The sequence below is a fragment of the Telopea speciosissima genome, chromosome 2, assembly GCF_018873765.1.
Source record: "Telopea speciosissima isolate NSW1024214 ecotype Mountain lineage chromosome 2, Tspe_v1, whole genome shotgun sequence".
Taxonomy (NCBI): Eukaryota; Viridiplantae; Streptophyta; class Magnoliopsida; order Proteales; family Proteaceae; genus Telopea; species Telopea speciosissima.
The window spans coordinates 51,038,279-51,057,540 of NC_057917.1; the positions used below are offsets into that span (position 1 = coordinate 51,038,279).

Below are 19,262 nucleotides of genomic sequence, written 5' to 3' on the forward strand. Positions count from 1 at the left end.
AAAATTCAATTTAACTCGAGCATATTCTTCACTCTGGTTTTCTCAGAGTGGGTTCTCAAACAACTGAATTCAAGGATTGAGTGGAAGAAACACCCTTTAAGAGAAAGATTTGGTCATTAAGAGTGGGACTTGATCACAAGCCTCCTCTATCACCATTTGAAGACTATGTTCCATCCCCCTTTCATTATTCTTTAGAACAGGTGCATAGATGGGCCTTCGGTCAAGGAATACACATTAGAAAAGTACTAAAGAGTGATCCTTTTGTGTTTGCCATGGCATAAGTAGACAAAAATTTGATACATATATCTCAGCAAACATTAAATCGATCAATGTGGTAGGAGTCAAAGGGACCTGCATAAGATGAGAGTGACATGAAACAGCCTGCAACCATATCTTAAGAAAATTACATTAACAGGATTTGAAACAGGATTTGACACTAATACCTCACTAGCCAGCTGAGGAAGAAGGCCCTTCAAACAAATGCAGAATTTTCGGAACCAGATATTCCCAAAAGGCATAATATCCATACAATATCTGAACATCCGTGTAAATAAGGGAACGGCATCCCCAACTTGAACAATCTACAACTTCATAAATACAGGATCAACCTACCAAACCACCTGCATCATGGGATGCTATTTTGTATCACATTTTGTATACAAACCAAACATTTTCCGACCTTTATGACTACTCCCATCACTGAAGCAAAACTGTCATCGCAAGCTTGCATTAAATAACATAGAGGAAACACTCGGTGAGATTCTAAAAAAAAATTGTGAAATCAACATATAGAGCTAGACCTCAACCGAAGATGTCCCCAACCTACTCGGAAGTATCATCAAACCTCCACAACCCAAATAAGAGATAAGCATACATCATATGGAAACAGTTGAAACCGACACGCATCAATGTGTGTCCCTGAATTAATTGATTGCATATGCCAGCACACTGACACCTATCGTGCGTGAATGAGCTGGCCCAATCTAAATATAACACACGGACTCCAAAAGCCATAAAAGAGATAATTTTGAGTTATCCTCTTGTTTTAGCCCTCTTCATTCCAAGGCTGTCGTGGAATGGGGAAACAGAACCAGACAAATGTGATCCTTCCTCACGGAGTGTACCATTGAGAATTGCTAGCTCTCGGAGCTGCTGCTTTTTAAAGAAATCGTGAGATTCATCCTGAATGTTGAGGGAGAGAAAGGTAAAATCATTAGAAGGAAATGCAGTGACGCAAAGAACTACAAATGAAACCGTTCCTAAATATGAATTAAATGGAGTGTACCAGGGAGAAAGGAGGAAGAAGTTACCACAGGCTTGAGCAAATCTTCAAGGATCTCACGAGCTTGCATCAGGTGGGCATCAATTATTTCCACAGGCAACTCCGCCTCCACAAGTATATGGAGAGGTTCATTCAAATGCTCATATCCCGGTTTTCCTCTCATCATTTCTTCCTATAAAGGAAATCAAAAGACACTAGTAACAAGCTATCTGATATATAAATGATACAAAACAACAGATATGGCTCTGTCCACTTGCTAATGGCTAACCAGGGCCAGGAATGCAGCTAGATATTATTTTGTTTCTGTAGCAAGGGATACAGCTTGTAAACAAAATAAATGATGGGCATTTCTTTGTAGCTTTATGTACCTGGGAAACAAATTACCAGGTCTCATCATTGCCAACCTAAAGCATGGTCAGACCCTATAAAACTTGCTAACTATTTCACGGATCTAATCTATCTAAAATTTCACATATTCATTCATGACACAAGTCACTCTGAAGGTAATATCCAAGTAGCTAGTTATCTGAAAATTGTGAACAATAGCCATTAGCACTCATTTTAGTCCCTACAAAATGCATGATATGTGCCCATCCACCCATCGTGTGCATGATAAAGCAGTATTAATATTACCCGAATGGGATCCTTGATGCTGCCACGCCCTCTGATCAGGACACGACATTCAGTGCCTGCCTCCATACGTTTAAGAGAGTTGCCTCGAGGACCAAGGAGGCGGCCAACAAAGTTGTACTGCTAGAGTATGGGAAAACAAAAGAAAAAGGAACACAACGGTTCAATGTCAAACACCACAAAATCCAGATAAAACAACGCATTATAACATGGACCTGGTTTTCCTACACGGATGTTAAGCAAAGAATCTCCTTAACGGGCATCAAGATCTGTTACATGGTAGGTCAGATGGGGTTGAAATTTTGTGGACAAGTAAAGCTCAAGGTCCCCTGTCATATGCCAAATTTCAGATCAATCCAAGCTTGCCAAGTGGCAAAACAAGAGAGTGAAAAATCTGGGACTACCAAGAGGGTGCACAGGACTACAGTGTGTGGGGGGGGTGCATGGACATGGATTGGAGCTGGGAAGGTAAGGCATTAGATGGGAGGGTAAATGATCGAATTTGAGGCTGAAATTTGACATGTGGTTTATTCAGACGGTTCCTATATATCCAACGGTCAAATTTGCCACATCACACTTCCACGTGGCAAAATTCTATGTTCCCATTAAGGAGATTTTTTCCTAAACGGCCGTCTAGGAAAACTTCTTCGCTTATAATATTAAAGCAACATATTTCTCACATACAGTAGGGTATTTGTCCACAGGAATGTCCACTCGGATCGTTTTCTTGACAATAAGACCTGAAGAGCTACCCTGTGATCCAAGCCAACTTTGTGCTGGTGAGGACTGTAAGAATCCTAACCTCTGCATGTTAAATTTCCATGTGTTGATAAGCAGAAATTGAAAAAGGTGACTGCAGAATTAGTTTGGAAGCGTAAGAAATAACTACCATCCTTAAGGTTCAGAAAAAAAAAAACAAAAGGGTGGTGTAGGTTAATATATTATAAAGTCCACACATAGTAAGTACGTATTTGGCGGATAGAAACAAATACAACATGCAAAAGTTAAAATAATATTCTGGCATGGAGAAATTTCTCAATTAAATCCAGAGGTCCTAAAATGTAAACACCATTGCTGAAATTCATTTTGCAATTTCTGCAATTCAAGTCATCATTTTTATGGAGTTCAGTATGTGAGTATACACTCCAACCGGATGTTCAAGGACATAGAATCAATAATGATTTAAGACCTAAAACTTAGATCTATAAAAAGGCCTTAGTGAATACTACAACCCAAAAGCTAATAACCTCCCCCCCCCCCACCTTTTTTGACGTGGCGTTGGGGAGGGGGCCAGCTTGTCCCAGCAACACCAAATAAAGAAGTACTAGAGATAGTCCTCACTCACGAATTGTGAATCCGGAGCTTCCATACTAGAAGACAGTGACGGGGCATAATAAATGTTCCATGAAAATAGCAGATAATCTATTTTTTAACCTCAAAAAGATGGAGAGGAGAAAGGACAATTTCTGATTATAAATGGAGCTAGATTACTAAATTAAATCTTTTTAACATAAGTAGGGAGATGTTAGTCTTAGACTGCCTTTCATTGTGGACAGTAGAAATTCAAAATAAAGACACTTCAATAAACGTAATTCAGGTTAGTACTAGACGTGCAGAATTATGTTAGAAATGCTTCTGAAGAGCTATAAAATTAGATGGAAAAATAAGTTATGTTAATGGTTAGTATCCGTACTTCTGATTGAATTGCTGAGGTCCATCCATTCATATCGGCTCTTCCTCCATTTGAAAATATTCCTCCAGATGTCAGGGGGCTAGCATGTTCAAGCCCACTTTGATCTAAAAGTGATGCATTCCCCAACAGAGTGGTTACACGCAATATTTCTGCTCCAAAATGTCAAATTTCAAGAATAAGATGTACCGGTTAGCATTTGTTAAGAAATTAGTCGGCAGTCACCACAGAACGGACAGACAACATTGGTCGATTAAATGGGTTAATAAGAAATCAGCACTCCCCCTATGTAATAAAGTTAATCTTAGGAATGTAACCTAGAAGGGGGAAACTGTAGCTTTGTTTTACATGAATTCAAAAAGACAATCACCTAACAAATACATAAACTTCTAGCCACTTGAAGAAAGTCCCCATGCACCCAAAATATGGTATGTTATTTAATAATAAAAGGAAAGATACTATATACCATAAGCACACATGACGTCAGATGAAAAGGAGGGTGTAGAAAGAGAATATAACCAAAACTAGCAGTTCATCAACCTGATACTTCCATCTGATTATATGAAATTTTCATTGATGCACGATAAGGAATTTCTGAGAAATCACAAATTCCCCTTGTAAATGACACTACTGCTTCTAAGATAACGGTTAAAAGCAACAGAATGAGATTACAAGGAGCAAGCAAAGCCCAATAATCACATCTATGTTTCTGATCAAGTCTTTAATGATGCCACAAATTCTTAGTGAAGCAGAGTGACAGCTTTCTGGACATAGCATTTACAGACCAAAAACACACAAGCAAGGCAAATTAGTGAAAGCTAATTAGCTGTGAATGTCCTGTATGTTCAGCACCTCCTTTTTTCTGTGAAATCTCTTTGGTTGAATTTCTCTCAATATATGATAATGACAGAGAGAATCAATCAACATCAAAAAACCCGGTGCTTGAAACAAGAGCCCAATCATCCAGAAAAATAATTGTTGAAAATAACCACAAATCCCCAAAAGACACAATCCATTGCCTGTGCATCATCCTTGATACAGCCTCAGTATGGTTCCAGCCCATGATTCTTCAAATTCTCCAATCATCTAACTGTAATATCCATGCTTATGTGGTAGAACATAAAGCTCAGCGTACTTATTGATCGATGTCTCCCTTAAGTTGTCTCTGGCACCTATAGATCTTTTCGGCCCCAAGGCTCTAGGGAATGAGATAACCAAAATGCCTTGGCATCAAACAACCTCCATCATCTGCAATGTATAGATCCCACAAAGGATTTCGCATTTAGGGATACAAAGACTGCTGTAAGAGTTTTCTCTTGACTCGAAAAAGGTAAACCATATTTTTAGTAATTGTCATTCTTTTATCCATCTCTTTCGGTTTTTTTTTTCACATTTCAATCAGAGCTTGTGTTAGGAGAGGTGAAAGCAAAAACTATACCAAGGAGTTTTTCTACTACTTCTAATATCTGCAATAATCATACCCTCAAATTCTTTACACACTGAAGCCCAAAGAAGAATTACGGTCCTTTGCCTTTATTGCAATTGTTTTGTTTCAGCCATTACGACCAAAAGAACAATAGGAGGAAAAAGTTGACTACCTTTCTTATGAAGTGGTTGTATGCTTCAATTAGAAACGTCTAGGTTTCTGAAAGTAACCCTTGCCTGTCCTAGAACAGTTTGCCAGACCTTCCTTTTTGCTAGTTATTGATTCTAGAAATTTCTGGCTTGCTATTACTATGTGTCTTAAAATTCTGGGTTGTTCCCTGCAACCATTGATCTGTTTCGTTAAATTTTGTGATTTGCGCTCCTTATGTTTTAACTTAAATCAAGTCTTCGGTAGTTCTCTGTCTTCTAAGTTCTGGTTGAGTTTCTTTTTGTTCAATTATTTCTATAGTTTTTTATTAACAACAATGGAAGCACATACAAGTTCACGACAATAATCATTTATCAATTATCAGCAAGCATAACTTCTCCTCGAAGTCATGGTGCATGTTTTAACCGTTTTCTAAAATGATATAAGTAACATTACACTAACATTCATAGTCTAAAAAATCTCCCTCAAGAAACCCCAAGAAATGAAACATCTCATCTTGAACCTATTCAAAAGCAAGCATTCAGTACCACTAAAGCTAATTGAAATAATTCCCAATTGGAGGCATTTTTATATTATGAACCACATGTAAGAGATTTCACAGTGAATCCACCCAAGAATCATGCTCTATAGAATTATTAAATGTGGTTCAGGTTTTGTGTTCCTGCTCCCTTACTTTATAAACTGTCTTTCTCATCTCAACATATCACATCTTTTAAGGCATTAGTCGATCATGTCTTTCCTATATAAATATATCCAAAACCTTACTAAAAGCTCTTGCCATCGCTATCTCTCTCTTCTTCAATTGAGATCCTAATACACTATTCCTCTCTCATCTAAATTCTCACAAACACAAAACACAATTAGATAACCAGCTTATTTGCCATTTAAAGCCTGCAGTTTAACTTAGAAGAGTAAAGAAAACTGTACATCTATAAACAATTTTAATTGCAATTTACAATTCCCTTCCTACAGATTACGCTTTTAAGACCTAATACACATTTATAGATAAGAGATTTAGTTAAGGAACAACGATGATTTCCATGCACACACATTCCAAATCCACTGCCAACCTTTGGAGATTTTTTATTTTCGCTCTATCAAACTTTAGCAGCACTTCGAGTTCCTGTTTTAATCCATGCTTTGGGTTACTCAGGTTTAAGTTCATAAAATATTAGCCAATCTTCTTCATCAAACGTAATCCAAAATAACCCATAACATTTTTTGAAGCCAGCAACGGAAAGCAAAATGGGGGAAAGAATCCCAAACATACAAATTTCTCCATGACTCTGATTATCAAAACTAACTACTTTCAAGAATGTAAATTTTCTACAGATAGAACGCAGAACATGTAGCCTTATGTTAGATCAATACAGAATTTCTGCAATTGCAAGTAGATTGTAAAGTTGAAACCCACCCTGATTTAATAACCGGTAGCCATGAGGCAGCACCTGCATAAAGGGACTGAGCTTGTGACGCTCTGCCAGTAACTCGGAGAGATACCTACCAACAAATAGTAAGGTTGATTTTATTACCAAAAAAGTAAGATTGACACAGTTAAAGCTAATGCCATTGAAAAGAAAGCATTGTAAAAATAAATGAAATGGCTTCCATTTAAAGCATATCAAAGTAAAGTAGAAACCAATCTACAGGCCTAATTAATGGCAAAATCGAGTGATTTAGTAAGCAAACATACGTGAAAACAAAAAATATTAACTACAATTGCCAGACAAAAAAGAGTCTTGAAAAGTAGATGTTTATAACCTGTCCTTGAGAGAATAGCATGTTATAGGGAATTAAACCATTATCCATGCAGGAAACATCCAAAACTAAAGCAGGGGAGTGAGAAAAATAGAGGAGCAATAAGAAAACTTTCCTAATCTCATCCGCGAGCGTAAGTGAGAATGTAATCAAATACTAGGATCAGCTTCGGGTATTTATTAGATGCTGAAATCTAGACAACGAATGATCTTACGCAGAGGGAGTGATAGATATACTTGAAAAATGAATGACTCGAATACATCAAGAACCCTAATTTTCAGAGCTATCAGCTTAACCTCATCGATGTAGCAGAATCGTTTGCGGCCATGTGAAACAAAGACATATCATGGGGAATCTCCGGCTTCCACTGACCTTAAGAGAGATGGAATGAAAGCAACTCACCAGAAACAAACCAAAACAAAAAAAAAATTAGCAGAAATCGAACACTTAACAAACTCGAAACGCGAGAATTTAACTTAATTTTTTGATCCAAAATAGAAGAAAAATGAGTTCCCTTTTTTTTAAACTGTTGCTATATGAAGCTTCGTTGAATCGATTCGAAGAGATGGGGGAGGGGGAGATAAGGAAGTAAATGAGGCGAGTTTTGAGAGCTTACTTCTCTTGTTGCTCGACAAGAACGTTGGTAGCAGAGCGAACGCCAGGTATGTGAGGAGAGTGAGGCGCAGTAGAAGGAGAAGGTGAGTAAGCCATATACCGGCTGCCGGATGACATTTTCTCCTCTTCCTTCCTTTTTCCGAAAAGGATTAGAGGCGAGATCGGCGTCAGATCTCAACCAGATTCCGGCTAGGGCCTCGTTCTGTTGGAGTCGATGGATGGGTGGGTGGGTGGGGGATAACTGGAGAACAGGAGAAGGCAGCGTGAGCTGTTGTTAATCATAGAAGGACACAACGATGGATAGAGAGAAAGAGGACATAGTTTACCGTTTACCCTTCAAGGCTGGTAACACGGTTTAAAAAATCGGATTCGGATCGGGGCGATTCAGATATGAATCATGGAATTCGATTCCAAGTTTTTTCTCCTCGGATCACTGGGTTTTTAGATTTTTTTTTCCCCCTTTTTTTATTTATTTTATGGTAGATAAATAGATTGCTTAAGAGGAATAACAAAACATATCCGAAGTATACAAAAAATCAAAATGACCCTAGAAACACAGTAGTGGCAAAATATAGACGAAATTTCGCTGCTACACTGATAGCAGTTTTGTAGCAGGAACATTTCTGCTATAAGTGTAGCAGCAAAAAATTTTCAGCAAAATATCAAGCTATGACCAGAACACTATCTACTTTATAAACAAAAGAGATATCATGTTTAAAAAGATCAAAAGATTGGGTTATCATTGAGAAAATGTTCCAAGTCCATGTTGCCTTCGTAGGCTGATTGAAAAGCTGAGATATTTTGTTGTTGTTGCACCAAACCTCCTGTCTAAGGATGTTCTTTCTGCTTGTATATTATAATCCTTCGACAATTCCCTGCAGCTTAGCATCAAAAGGATTGGATGGTTGTAAAAATCAGCAACTATAGTGAGAGATCCATCCACCAAAACGTAAAAAGCCCATGTAGAGAGGTTCTTAGGGTTGGGTTAGCAATCCCATATTAGAATTGGGAAATTAAAAAGGGGGAAGGGGTCAAAGCATGGATCATAGAGAATATGTGAAAAGACATCAATGTCATCATCAGGTGAGGAAGAGGAAAAAGGAGGGTGAATGTTCATATCATAAATCCAGTAGCGGACCGAATTAGGTACATACATAGGATCAGGCTTTGCTAAGCCCTTAGAAACCTTGTTCTGGAGAACCCAAATGTAATAACAAGTTACAATAAAACCAGGAAAATAAAAACCAATGAAGGGATGGTTTATCAAGAGAACCATCAGTGAAAATAGAAACATAGAGTTCAGCAAATGAGGAGTGAGCAAAGCATTCAAATCTCAATCCTAGAGGACTTGCAGCCCAAAGACGATTAGACTATTCGCAAGAGATGAAGAGATGCCAAATTTTCTCTGCACAAGAGCCACAAAAAACACAATATGGTTCGATCGAGATTCATTTGGAGAGGATAGCTTTAACTGGGATTCCAACATGTAAAACACGTCAAAAAAATAGTTTAAATTTAGGATGTAAATTTAATTTCCAAAGAAAGCGCCACCACTTGGAGAAACTAGAGCTTCTAGAGGGGCAATCAGGAAGGGAGATAAATCTAGCAGCATGACTAGCAGCGAAATGGCCATCCGGAGATAAGGTATACAACCATCTATCATCATTAAGTGAAAATAGGGATATCAACAGTGACATCTGCAAAGATGGGGGGAGTATTGAGTCAATTTTAGGCTTGTCCCATTGCATGTGTGAGATAACATTTGTCACCAATAGTTGATTCTCACCTGGGTGAAGATCAAAAGGGAGTGAGAAACCAGGAATGGAAGGTATCTAAGGATCTATCCAAAAATAAGTATTCTTCCCATTACCAATGGAAACTTTAGTAATTTTCTTTAAAGAAAGAAGAATGTAAGTGATATTATTCCAAATCCAGGAGCCTCGTTTAAAAATTGCTTTGCAATCAAATGATGATGACTTAGGAAAATATTTAGCCTTCAAAGTCTTACCCACAAAAGCATCACTATTAGTAATCAAACGCCATCCAAGTTTTAAAAGGAAAGCTTTATTGTGGGATGAGGCTTTTCTAAGTTCAGCCCTCTGGCAGTGAGAAGGGAATAGATCTTGTCCCAGCCAATGAGATGGAACTTTTTGTGACTACCAGCAGAATCATTCCAAAAATTAAGACTAATAAAGTCCAAAGAACGACAAATCTTAAGAGGGAACAAAAAGCACGACATCAAAAAGGAAGGGATAGCGGCTAAAACCAATTGGATTAGAATCTATCTTCCTGCGAAAGAGAGAAAGTTAGCCCGCCAAGAAGAAAATCTATTCTTGACTCTCTTTACAATGAACCCTAAATCCTTTGATTTAGATCTAGCATGAAAAAGTCTGGAACACAGGTAACACGAATCGGGAGACATTTCGCTTGTACCAATCAGGGAGGAAAGTCTCATTCGATTAGTCTGGGAAACATTCTTACTAAAACATAAATCACTTTTACCAAAGTTTATATTCGGCCCAGACAAGTCTGAAAAATGCTCAAGGATAGATTTAATAGTAAGGATATCCTCATCACAGGCATGACAGAAGATAAAGGTATCATCCACAAAACGAAGATGGGAGATTTCAGGAGCATTCCTAGCCACTTATTCCTTGGAACATCCCCAAGTCCCTGTAGGTAAGAAGAAGTCGAAAAAGGACTTCCATGACAACCATGAATAAGTAGGGGTTAAGTGGACAACCCTGTCGGATGCCCCTGGAAGCAGTAAAAATTCCAAAGGGACTCCCATCAATCTTGGTGGAGAAAGAGGTTGATGAGATGAGGTTATAGATCATGTTGCGCCATTCCTGGGGGAACCCCCAAAATCCAAACAATGAGGTAATTAAACCCCATTCAACCTTATCATAGACTTTTGCCATATCAATTTTAATGGCCACAAAGCCCTTCTTCCCTTTCTATTGGAATCCGCATTGCCCCAAATCCGATTTTCATAACCCTAGTGGTAATTAGTAAGGATATAGCTTAAACTTTGTGAGAAGGTAGGTGCCAAAATTTAAAAGGAAAGATAACGCTACCTCGGCGTGTGTGATATATTGCCCCTGCACTCAGACATAGGGGTGGGCGAAATGACTACTGCAACCCCGGGAAATTCTGCCTTTCTATGAGGACGCGATGATCATTTCGCTCGCCCTATGTCTAGGCGCAGGGGCAGCACACCTTACGTGCCCATGTAGCGTTCTTTCTCCAATTTAAAAATATGAATATAACACGGGAATCTACATTTACCTTACGAGAATTAAGACCAAGCCATAGTCAAGACGAAAATGATAATAAAAAAAATTGTTCATGTCTAATATGGTCAAACATTTTGAGAATGGCAAAAAAGAAAACAAACAATATGCATTTTAAACATTTATATTTTAAATACACAAGATTTAAAAAAAAAAAAAAAAAGAAGGAAATATACTCATATAAATTGAGGAATTATTGTTACATAAATCCTTGCACTGAAAAGTTTAAAACTACTTTACCTCCAATAAAAAAGCATAAATAACTTTTGGGAACTTAGTATAAATGAGGCAATTAAAAGGTGTCAAGTTCTAAATACAACTATAGAGGTGTCATTTACACACTCCCATTGTCCTATATCTATGACATATATATTTTTTGGGGCGCTATTCTCTATGCCGCAGCGCAGCTTGCGCCTAGGCACATGGGGGTGGGTGCAATGACCACCCTGCCCCTCTACACAGGCTGCCCATGTGCCTGGGCGTAGGCTGCACTGCGGCACAGAGAACATTCTCCTATTTTTTTTTTATGGGAAAAGAGAAATTATATTAAACTAAGGATAAAAGAGTTTGTACAATATTGTCACTGACCCTCATGGACTTCATATTTGGCGTTTACTCACTATGCTACTTAAAGCTCAGCAGGAATCTAATTTAGCTACTGTTACATACACTTCCAATATCTATCACATATTATAAATGTCTTGATCAAATAGTTAAAAAGGACCCAAAACCCCAAAAAATTGCCAAAAAACTCAAAAAATAGAGGGTCTCGCCCCCATTTGAGGAAGAGCTCTAGAGCCTCGAGAGGCGCACTATTTGTCCCCTTTTTTCCACCCTTTTAGTGTGTTTCAGCCTTCTTTTGATCTGCCTCAAAGTTTTGTTTGTCGCATTCCCGCTTCCACAATCAAGCCTCATTACTCCGTCAGCACCCCAAGTGACCCGATGCCACATTTTTATCCATTTTAACCCCGTTTCCCCATTTTTTTTCATCAAGCCTTTTTAGGTAACTCCCCATTAGTTCCTTGTGATGCCATTACGCTGCCCGAAGAGCAAGTGCTAGGTCTTTTACACCTCTCGTGGTCGTTATTCTGCCTAAAGTCTGAGTAGCAAAAATCCACTTGGCAACCATTACTCTGCCCGAAGTCCGAGTAATCCGAACCTGTTACACCCATGCCCAAACCAGGTCTAATTTGAACTTGGTGTCTAGGTACTACTCCAGCAACTGTCAACACTGGTGACATGTGAGCAGTAACGTCAAGGAGTAAGGTGAAGTTGTTGGACTTCCTCCATGCACGTGCTCATGTTGTGAAGGGAGTAGGAAGAGATATCTAAATACACTTCCAGATGTTTGGTCGTAAGTAACTTACCCATGCTTCTTTAACCTCTTCATGCATGGTAGAATATTCCCATTATATTGTGTACAAACCTTACTTAAACACCCTTGAGAGTGGGTGAGAAACACTGGAGAAAATCTAGTTTGAACACGACAGTATGACCCACCAGTCGATCATCACAAGCTGATCAATGATTTGCTTATGGCATTAAACGGTGGAATGTTGAACTCCCTAGTATGGAATTGCTGTTTGTGAGACCCGATGCTTTGGATCAAGCCTGGCCTCACATGTCCCATCATGTTGTGCTACCCTTGTACAACTACACACCAGTGTGCAGTTAAGGTGGTGGGCCGACATGGTCAAACTGGAAAATTAATGGGTTTGACTGGGTTTAGGTGCGCAGGCAAACAGGCCTATGTGGCCCTTGCCTATATAATGAAGTGAGCCTTTCTTGGCTCATAAACATCACACCAAAAAACGAAAAAGGAGAGAAAGAAAGGAAAGAAGAGAAGGGAGAAGGACTAGAGCTTGGAGGTGCAGACTTGTTGTCCATCCTTGAATCTAAGGTAAGACCATCAATTCCCACCTCCTTCCCTCTATTTCTAAGGTTTTATAAACCTAGGGTTTAGGATTTTTGATTGGGTTTCAATTGAAACCCAGTGTTGAGCACTGAGGTCAGCTGGAACGTGTTTGTGTGAGGGTACTGCACCCTCTTGCACACTCCCAAACCTATTACAGATCGAATCCCAAATGGTTTGGGTAAAAACTTTCCAAACCCTAATTTTTAGGATTTCGATCAGAGATTCGATCGTATCTCCAATTTCACCTGGTGAAACTCGATGCTACTAGGCTCAAAAGATAGGTGAACTCACATATTCGGGTTGTTTAAATACCTTAAAGACAGTATGTTAGTACGACTCAACTCAAGTACGTATTTACTGATTCAAGTGATACAAGAGGATGATACTCGTGCTATCAGTCCTTTCTCCAACTTCTACAAAGAAATTTCGGTGACATACAAATAAATTGCCATACAAACAAATAAGTCATAAACTATTGCCCATTACATTATATTTCTAACAGGGTTTGGGGATATATTAAAATTTAACTCAGTTTACTAATTTTTCCCTTACTGGTAAAGGAATACTGACGAGAATGGTGGATTCATGATATGCACTCCAACAAAAATAAATAAATAAAATAAAGGGTAGTTATCCATGTAATAATGGATGGTGATGCTTCCAAAAATCACAAGATAAATCTGAGCCATCCATCTTCTTTCTTTTTCTTTTTTTTGTAATTTGAACCACCTCTTCCCTCAGAGTTGGAAGAATGCACAGTAATATCTAGAGTACTGCTACATATGCATGGACATACACCGCGTGCCAATGCAAAAGGGATTATTTGATTGAATTAGACTTTGACATTTGACATGTGACTTATCACCATATCTGCTCTATCCAATAGTCAGAATGGATATATCTTCTATCCACATGGCAAAATAGATGCCTTGACATTTGAAAAAATAATAGACCTTTAAGCCCCTATCTCTTCATTCTTGCAATGGAAGGTCTGTCACATCTATTAGCTACTTACAGAGAGCTTAATCTTTTCAAAGGAATAAAAACTTCTAGACGTGCTCCTGAAATCACACATCTCCTTTTTGCGGATGACACAATGATTTTCTGCCGTGCTTCCCTGGAAGATATTGACCCCATCCAAGCCATCTTGCAACTTTTCGAAGATATTTCTGGGCTTTCAATCAACTGGAGTAAAAGTGAAATTCTCTTTAGCAAGAATACAACCCCTGCCACTAAAACCCAAATCTGCCACCAATTCCATTTGCAAGAGATGAGTAATCAATCTATTTATCTGGGAACACCTCTCCTAATCTCTCAGAACAAGAGCAACCATTGTCAAAACCTCCTTTCCAAGATTCAAAAGAAACTTTCCTGTTGGAAAGCATCACTTTTATCCCAAGCAGGGCGCACTGTACTTATCAAATCTGTCATCTGCTCTTTACCCACATATCTTATGTCATGCTTTTTCCTTCCTAAATCTGTTCATCATAAGTTTGATTCAATAAATTCCAAGTTTTGGAGAGGCGATGGAAACACCAAAAAACTGCTTCCACTTATTTCTTGGAAAAATGTTTGCAAACATAAAAACAATGGGGGATTAAGTATAAAGCAGTCATCTCTACACAATGAGGCCCTGTTGCTTCGCCTTGGTTGGAGACTTCTTACACAACCTAATGCTCTCTGGTGTAAAATCCTTAAAGCCAAATATTTTCCCCAATCCTCAATTCTAAACCCTGCTTTCAAACCAAAACTTGGTTCCTAGACATGGAACAGTATTGGAAGGATCCTACCTGAGTTGAGGAAGGCCACAAAATGGAAGATTGGGAAGGGGAATTGTGTGCCCATCTGGGACAGTAACTGGATCCCGAATTATATACCCCCCTATACAACTCAATTGCAAACTCCTAATGCACCACTGCAGGTTGTAGCTGATATCATCTCCGGAAGAAGTTGGAATTTACCTCTCATTCAATCCCTTTTTCCTCAAGATTTAGTGACAGCAATCACTAAAATACCTCTCTCCTTGCATACCCATGAGGACTTCCTCTTTTGCCCATACTCCAAAACAGGAGCCATCACCTCTAAAATTGCTGCACACATTCTCCAAAACCAAACAATCCAACAATCTACTTCCCAGTGTACCCCTAAGCTTTGGAAAACCTTGTGGTCTTTGAAGATCCACCCTAAATTCAAACTCTTCTGTTGGAAAATTCTACTTAATGGCATTGGTAATAGAGAAAATTTAAAAAAGATCTTTCCAATCACTGATTCTTGTGTCCTGTGTGGGAAGAGCATTGAAACCTTATGGCACCTCTTTTTGTCCTGTGACATTGCAAAACATATTTGGTTGTCAGGTCCATTGGGTTTTCATACTGAATCTCCCCGTGCTGACTCCCTATGCCAGCTATTCTCATCACTTTTGGACCAGCAACCATGGCCCACTTTACAACCAAAGCAATTCATGTCTTTTTTTGCTATCACCGCTTATTTCATCTGGTCCGAAAGGAACCACTGCTGGTCCACCAATAGTAAACCCAATCCTTTGAAAATTATGCATAACATTTGTACATGGACCAATGAGCTCTACCTCATCCCTCAACCACTTGAGGAACCACATGAGGAACCTAGTCCTAGGCCTCCACCCTCCTGTTTAAGTAAAATGGATCTAACCCAACTTATTCCTCCTAACTCTATCACAATTATATGTGATGGCAGCTTCTTGGAAACAACCAAAGAAGCAGGATGGGCAGCATTACTATTTCAGGGTTATTTTATTGGGGCTTATTCTAACTATGGTTGTACAGGAACTTCACAAGAGGCCGAGGCTCAAGGGGTGTTACTCGGATTGCAGCAAGCAAAGCCATCTCCAAGCACAACTATAAACATCTGGACTGATTGCAGTGATATCATCAACTAGCTCACTAACACAACAAAGGAATGGCCATGGGAATTATTGTTGATGTTGTGGGATATTAAGGTCTTTTTGAAGCAGGCATCAACTTTTTGTATTTCCAAAAAAGATAGATCTGATGCTTTTTTGGCTCATAATTTAGCTATTAAAACCCGCTGTACCAAGACAAATGATTGTATTTATGATTTTAACATAATCTCAGTAGTTTCTGATCAGAAAAAAAAAAAAGACCTTTGTGAATGTGTTTTTTTACAAACCATTGGTACTCCCAAAATGCTATTAGAGATGAAAGATGATGAGGGCTAGTAATTGTGTCTACATTTTTGCTGCAGGTTTGTTCGAATTTTTGGCTTTGAGATTGCCTAACATGAGAGTGCAGGCCTCGGTGCAACAGTAAGGTTGCTATATTTCATCCTGGTGGTCACGGGTTTGAATCAACAGCCTCTCCGCAAAGTCCTAACATGAGTATTACAAGATTACATATCATTGGCATCCCAAAGAACTTAGTAGAACTCATGTTGTGTTACTCCGAACAGAATATGCTACCGCTGTGGTAGTTTTAGAAAGAGTTTTATCTACTGGACACTCCATTGTACTGAATTAATTTGCAGATGAACAAAGGAGGGATTGGATAGTGAAACTTTGAACATTCTTAAGAATGAGTCAGGTTTCTTCTCTCTGTTCTGTGCGAGGTGCTCCTAGTTACATTTTGTTTGATTCACAAATGATGACTCACAATTATTGCCAAGCAGATGTATTGCAACTCTGCTATTTTAATGAGTCTGGATACCCTGTACTTCTCTTCCCCTATGAGTTAAATTGCAGGGCATGAAAACCACATAAACATGGATGCAGAGATGGGTTTGGAAAGCCAAAACTTTAAACATTCTTAAGAATGAGTCAAGCATCTAATCTCTCTGTACAAGCTAAGGTGCTCTCGAGTTACAGGATCTATGATTCACTAATACAGACACACAATTGCTCCCAAACAAGAGGGAGAATATCTTGAGGAATAATTTTGGAAAACTTTGGAGCAATAGCTCTATAGTTGGTCACCTCACAGGCTCACACCAGAGGGAAAGCATTGTTACAAACACATGAACTAAACAGAGCCAATTGATACAGATGGTGTTTGTGTATATATGGATTTTTCTTTTGGTTTTGGTTTAGGTTTAGGGATGATTTAAAGCCTATATCCATGTAAATGTTTTGCCCACCTTCTAGCCATGTAAGGATCATGGTAATCCCAACCCTCAACACTGGTTCTCCCGCCTATGCTAACGTCTCTCCCACCACCATGGCTGCTTTCCCTCTTGTCTTCCACGCCCACCACAACTTCTCCGCATCTTATGCATTCATCCACCCCACCTTCCATATAACTATACCCGACACGGATGAATTCGCAGTCACCCAAGTCCAGAGGAATTCTCCTCTCTTCCCCTCCCCTTAATTCCCCAAGCCGAACAACCCCTCCATTCTCTCCAATTCTCAACTGGGTCTCTCTGATGACGCCTCCCAGCAGTCTAGCCAGGAACTCTTCGAATTCATGCATCACGAATCCATTGGAAGTGCCAAAGCCAAAGCCAATGTGAAACCTATGAACCGGAACTGGGATTTGCATGTCAATGCCATGGCCAAAGTACGATCTCGTGGGGCTATCAGAGAGGTGCAGGATGCAAGACCGGGGGTTCTTGTGAGCACGATCTTCCAGTATCTTAATGCCTTTCTTAAGGCCTTCAGCTGGGTCAGCTTCCCCCATGTAGAAGAGGCGATCGATGACTTGCAGGGCTGCCCGTTTACCATGGGATGTCATACGTCGCAAAGGGAATGCACGAGTTGCGGCAGACGAGTAGGTAACGATGGCTAGACGGTCTACGGAGCGAAGCGAGAAGACCACTAATGCCATTGATTGCTTGAGGAGCCTCAAGTGTGGCCCATTGGGGCTGGCAACAAGGACGAGGTCTGTCGCTTGGTGATGTGCCAATGTTACAGAGAGATAAGCTCTGTTTCTCAGCGGTGGCACAGCTGGTGTTGACACTTGATGGTAAGGAGGTGTTGGCGGAGGAGGAGTAAAGGGAATTGGCATTAAAATGAGGTGGAGGCGTGGGTGGGTTGTGGTGAAGTCAGGCTCCACAGGGTCGTCGTCATCGTAGCGGGCGGAGCGAAGGGAGTAGCGTCTGTGGACTCGGAAGGTGGCGATTGAGTCGTCGAGGATACGGAGGACGGGATCCGATTGGGTAGTGGTGCAAGGGAGAAGAGGTGGGTTGAGGTTGCGTGGGAGCTGTGTCCAGTGCGCTCTGCAAATGGGGCAGGTAACGCTCCCATGGCGGACATTGGAGGAGATGCAACTGAAATGGAATGCGTGTGAGCATTGCGCCGTAAATATAGCCTGCCCGGGGCTGCCCACTGTCGTGCTGTAACTTAAGGACTCCAGACATATCGCACACAAGCTCTGCAAACACCACCACCACCACCATGAGTCTTAAGACCTTGAGGTGTTCGCGAGAGAGAATTCAAAATTTTTCTTAATTCATTAAAATCCTAAAAAACGGTGGATTAAATTTACCTTGCTGACGCTACTGCATTCCGTCTCCTCTACGATCTCTGAGGCATTTTCCTGCTTCATTGCTAGAGATGAACTCGAGATCTGAAAAACAAAACAAGGAAGAGGTAATTAAAATATTTGGGTGATTCATCTTTGTTTTCCAGAAAAAAAAAATTTTGGTTAAGACACCAGAAACCGTGAAAAATCAAGGACTAGGTGGAGGTGAGATTGGACACTCTTCACCTTCCTTGTTACCTTCCCTGTTAGATCCTAAGAACGCCAAGAAGAAACAAGAGTAAAGGTTTTTTCTCTCTCTCTAGTTCCACTCAATTTTTTTTTTTGGTAGCGAAGAGGAAATTTGAAAATGCCTGGAAATAGTAATGAACAAAAGGAGAAAAAGGAGAGATTCTGAAGCTCTATACCCAATGGTTACTTTTCGGATTGGAGAAAACAGGTCGAAGTGGAGTCACAATTACAGAGGTCCGGTGGCCTGAAAATCCCTAATCACAAAGAAGAACGCAGAATCGAAACACCGAAAGAAAAAGAAAACGAAAAAGAAAGGAAGGAATTTTCTTTTTTCTTTCGTTTCGTTGGGTAAGGGAATGGGAGGTGGGAATAAGAAAACCTACATTGTTGTTGACGACGACGAGGACAGCATCGTCTTTAGGTAGTTGATTCCTTGAGAAAGAAGCGCAAGGAAACTTGATCTTTGTGGCTGCTTTTCTAAAACTCGAAGCTCCTACCATGGCAGATGATGTTTCTCTTTTCTTAGCCTTTTCTCTTCCTCTCCCTTCTGGGGGTTCTCTCTTCTTCCTAATCGTTCTATTGCAACTCTGCTACTGTGGCGTGTAGGGTTGTCTGTGTAATGTGAAATATTCACCAGGAGAAAGAAACACCGGAACAGAGACGACAGAGAGAGAGGTCTGAGACTTTCTGCCGTTGTGCAGTGTTGTGTTTCTTCTCTGCTCTCTGCTGCTGCTGCTTTTATTCTGCTACCACAAATTAGTAATTACCCAACTTTTGACTGCC

The 19,262-nt window shown here is 39.8% G+C and overlaps 2 protein-coding genes across 12 annotated transcripts; both read right to left on the bottom strand.

Moving 5' to 3' along the window:
- Positions 1-524: 524 nt before the first annotated feature.
- On the bottom strand, positions 525-7,724 carry LOC122652049 (KH domain-containing protein At5g56140-like). 10 transcript variants are annotated; one of them, XM_043845694.1, is made up of 7 exons: positions 7,571-7,724; positions 6,611-6,696; positions 3,606-3,754; positions 2,597-2,716; positions 1,916-2,032; positions 1,311-1,454; positions 525-1,182 (listed from the first exon to the last, which is right to left on the bottom strand). In XM_043845694.1, the coding sequence occupies exons 1-7, from the start codon at positions 7,684-7,686 to the stop codon at positions 1,033-1,035; spliced, it is 882 nt and encodes a 293-aa protein (XP_043701629.1). In that variant the 5' UTR covers positions 7,687-7,724; the 3' UTR covers positions 525-1,032. The 10 variants fall into 10 exon arrangements, with proteins under 10 accessions (XP_043701629.1, XP_043701633.1, XP_043701632.1 ...); XM_043845698.1 differs by having other exon boundaries at positions 2,597-2,665; positions 7,571-7,713; XM_043845697.1 differs by having other exon boundaries at positions 1,916-2,035; positions 2,597-2,665; positions 7,571-7,713.
- Positions 7,725-16,852: 9,128 nt separating this feature from the next.
- LOC122652048 (E3 ubiquitin-protein ligase WAV3-like) lies at positions 16,853-19,000 on the bottom strand. 2 transcript variants are annotated; one of them, XM_043845692.1, is made up of 3 exons: positions 18,863-19,000; positions 18,255-18,305; positions 16,853-18,140 (listed from the first exon to the last, which is right to left on the bottom strand). In XM_043845692.1, exons 1-3 carry the CDS (start codon positions 18,977-18,979, stop codon positions 16,872-16,874), a joined length of 1,437 nt encoding a protein of 478 aa, XP_043701627.1. In that variant the 5' UTR covers positions 18,980-19,000; the 3' UTR covers positions 16,853-16,871. The 2 variants fall into 2 exon arrangements, with proteins under 2 accessions (XP_043701627.1, XP_043701626.1); XM_043845691.1 differs by having other exon boundaries at positions 18,255-18,335.
- Positions 19,001-19,262: the final 262 nt, after the last annotated feature.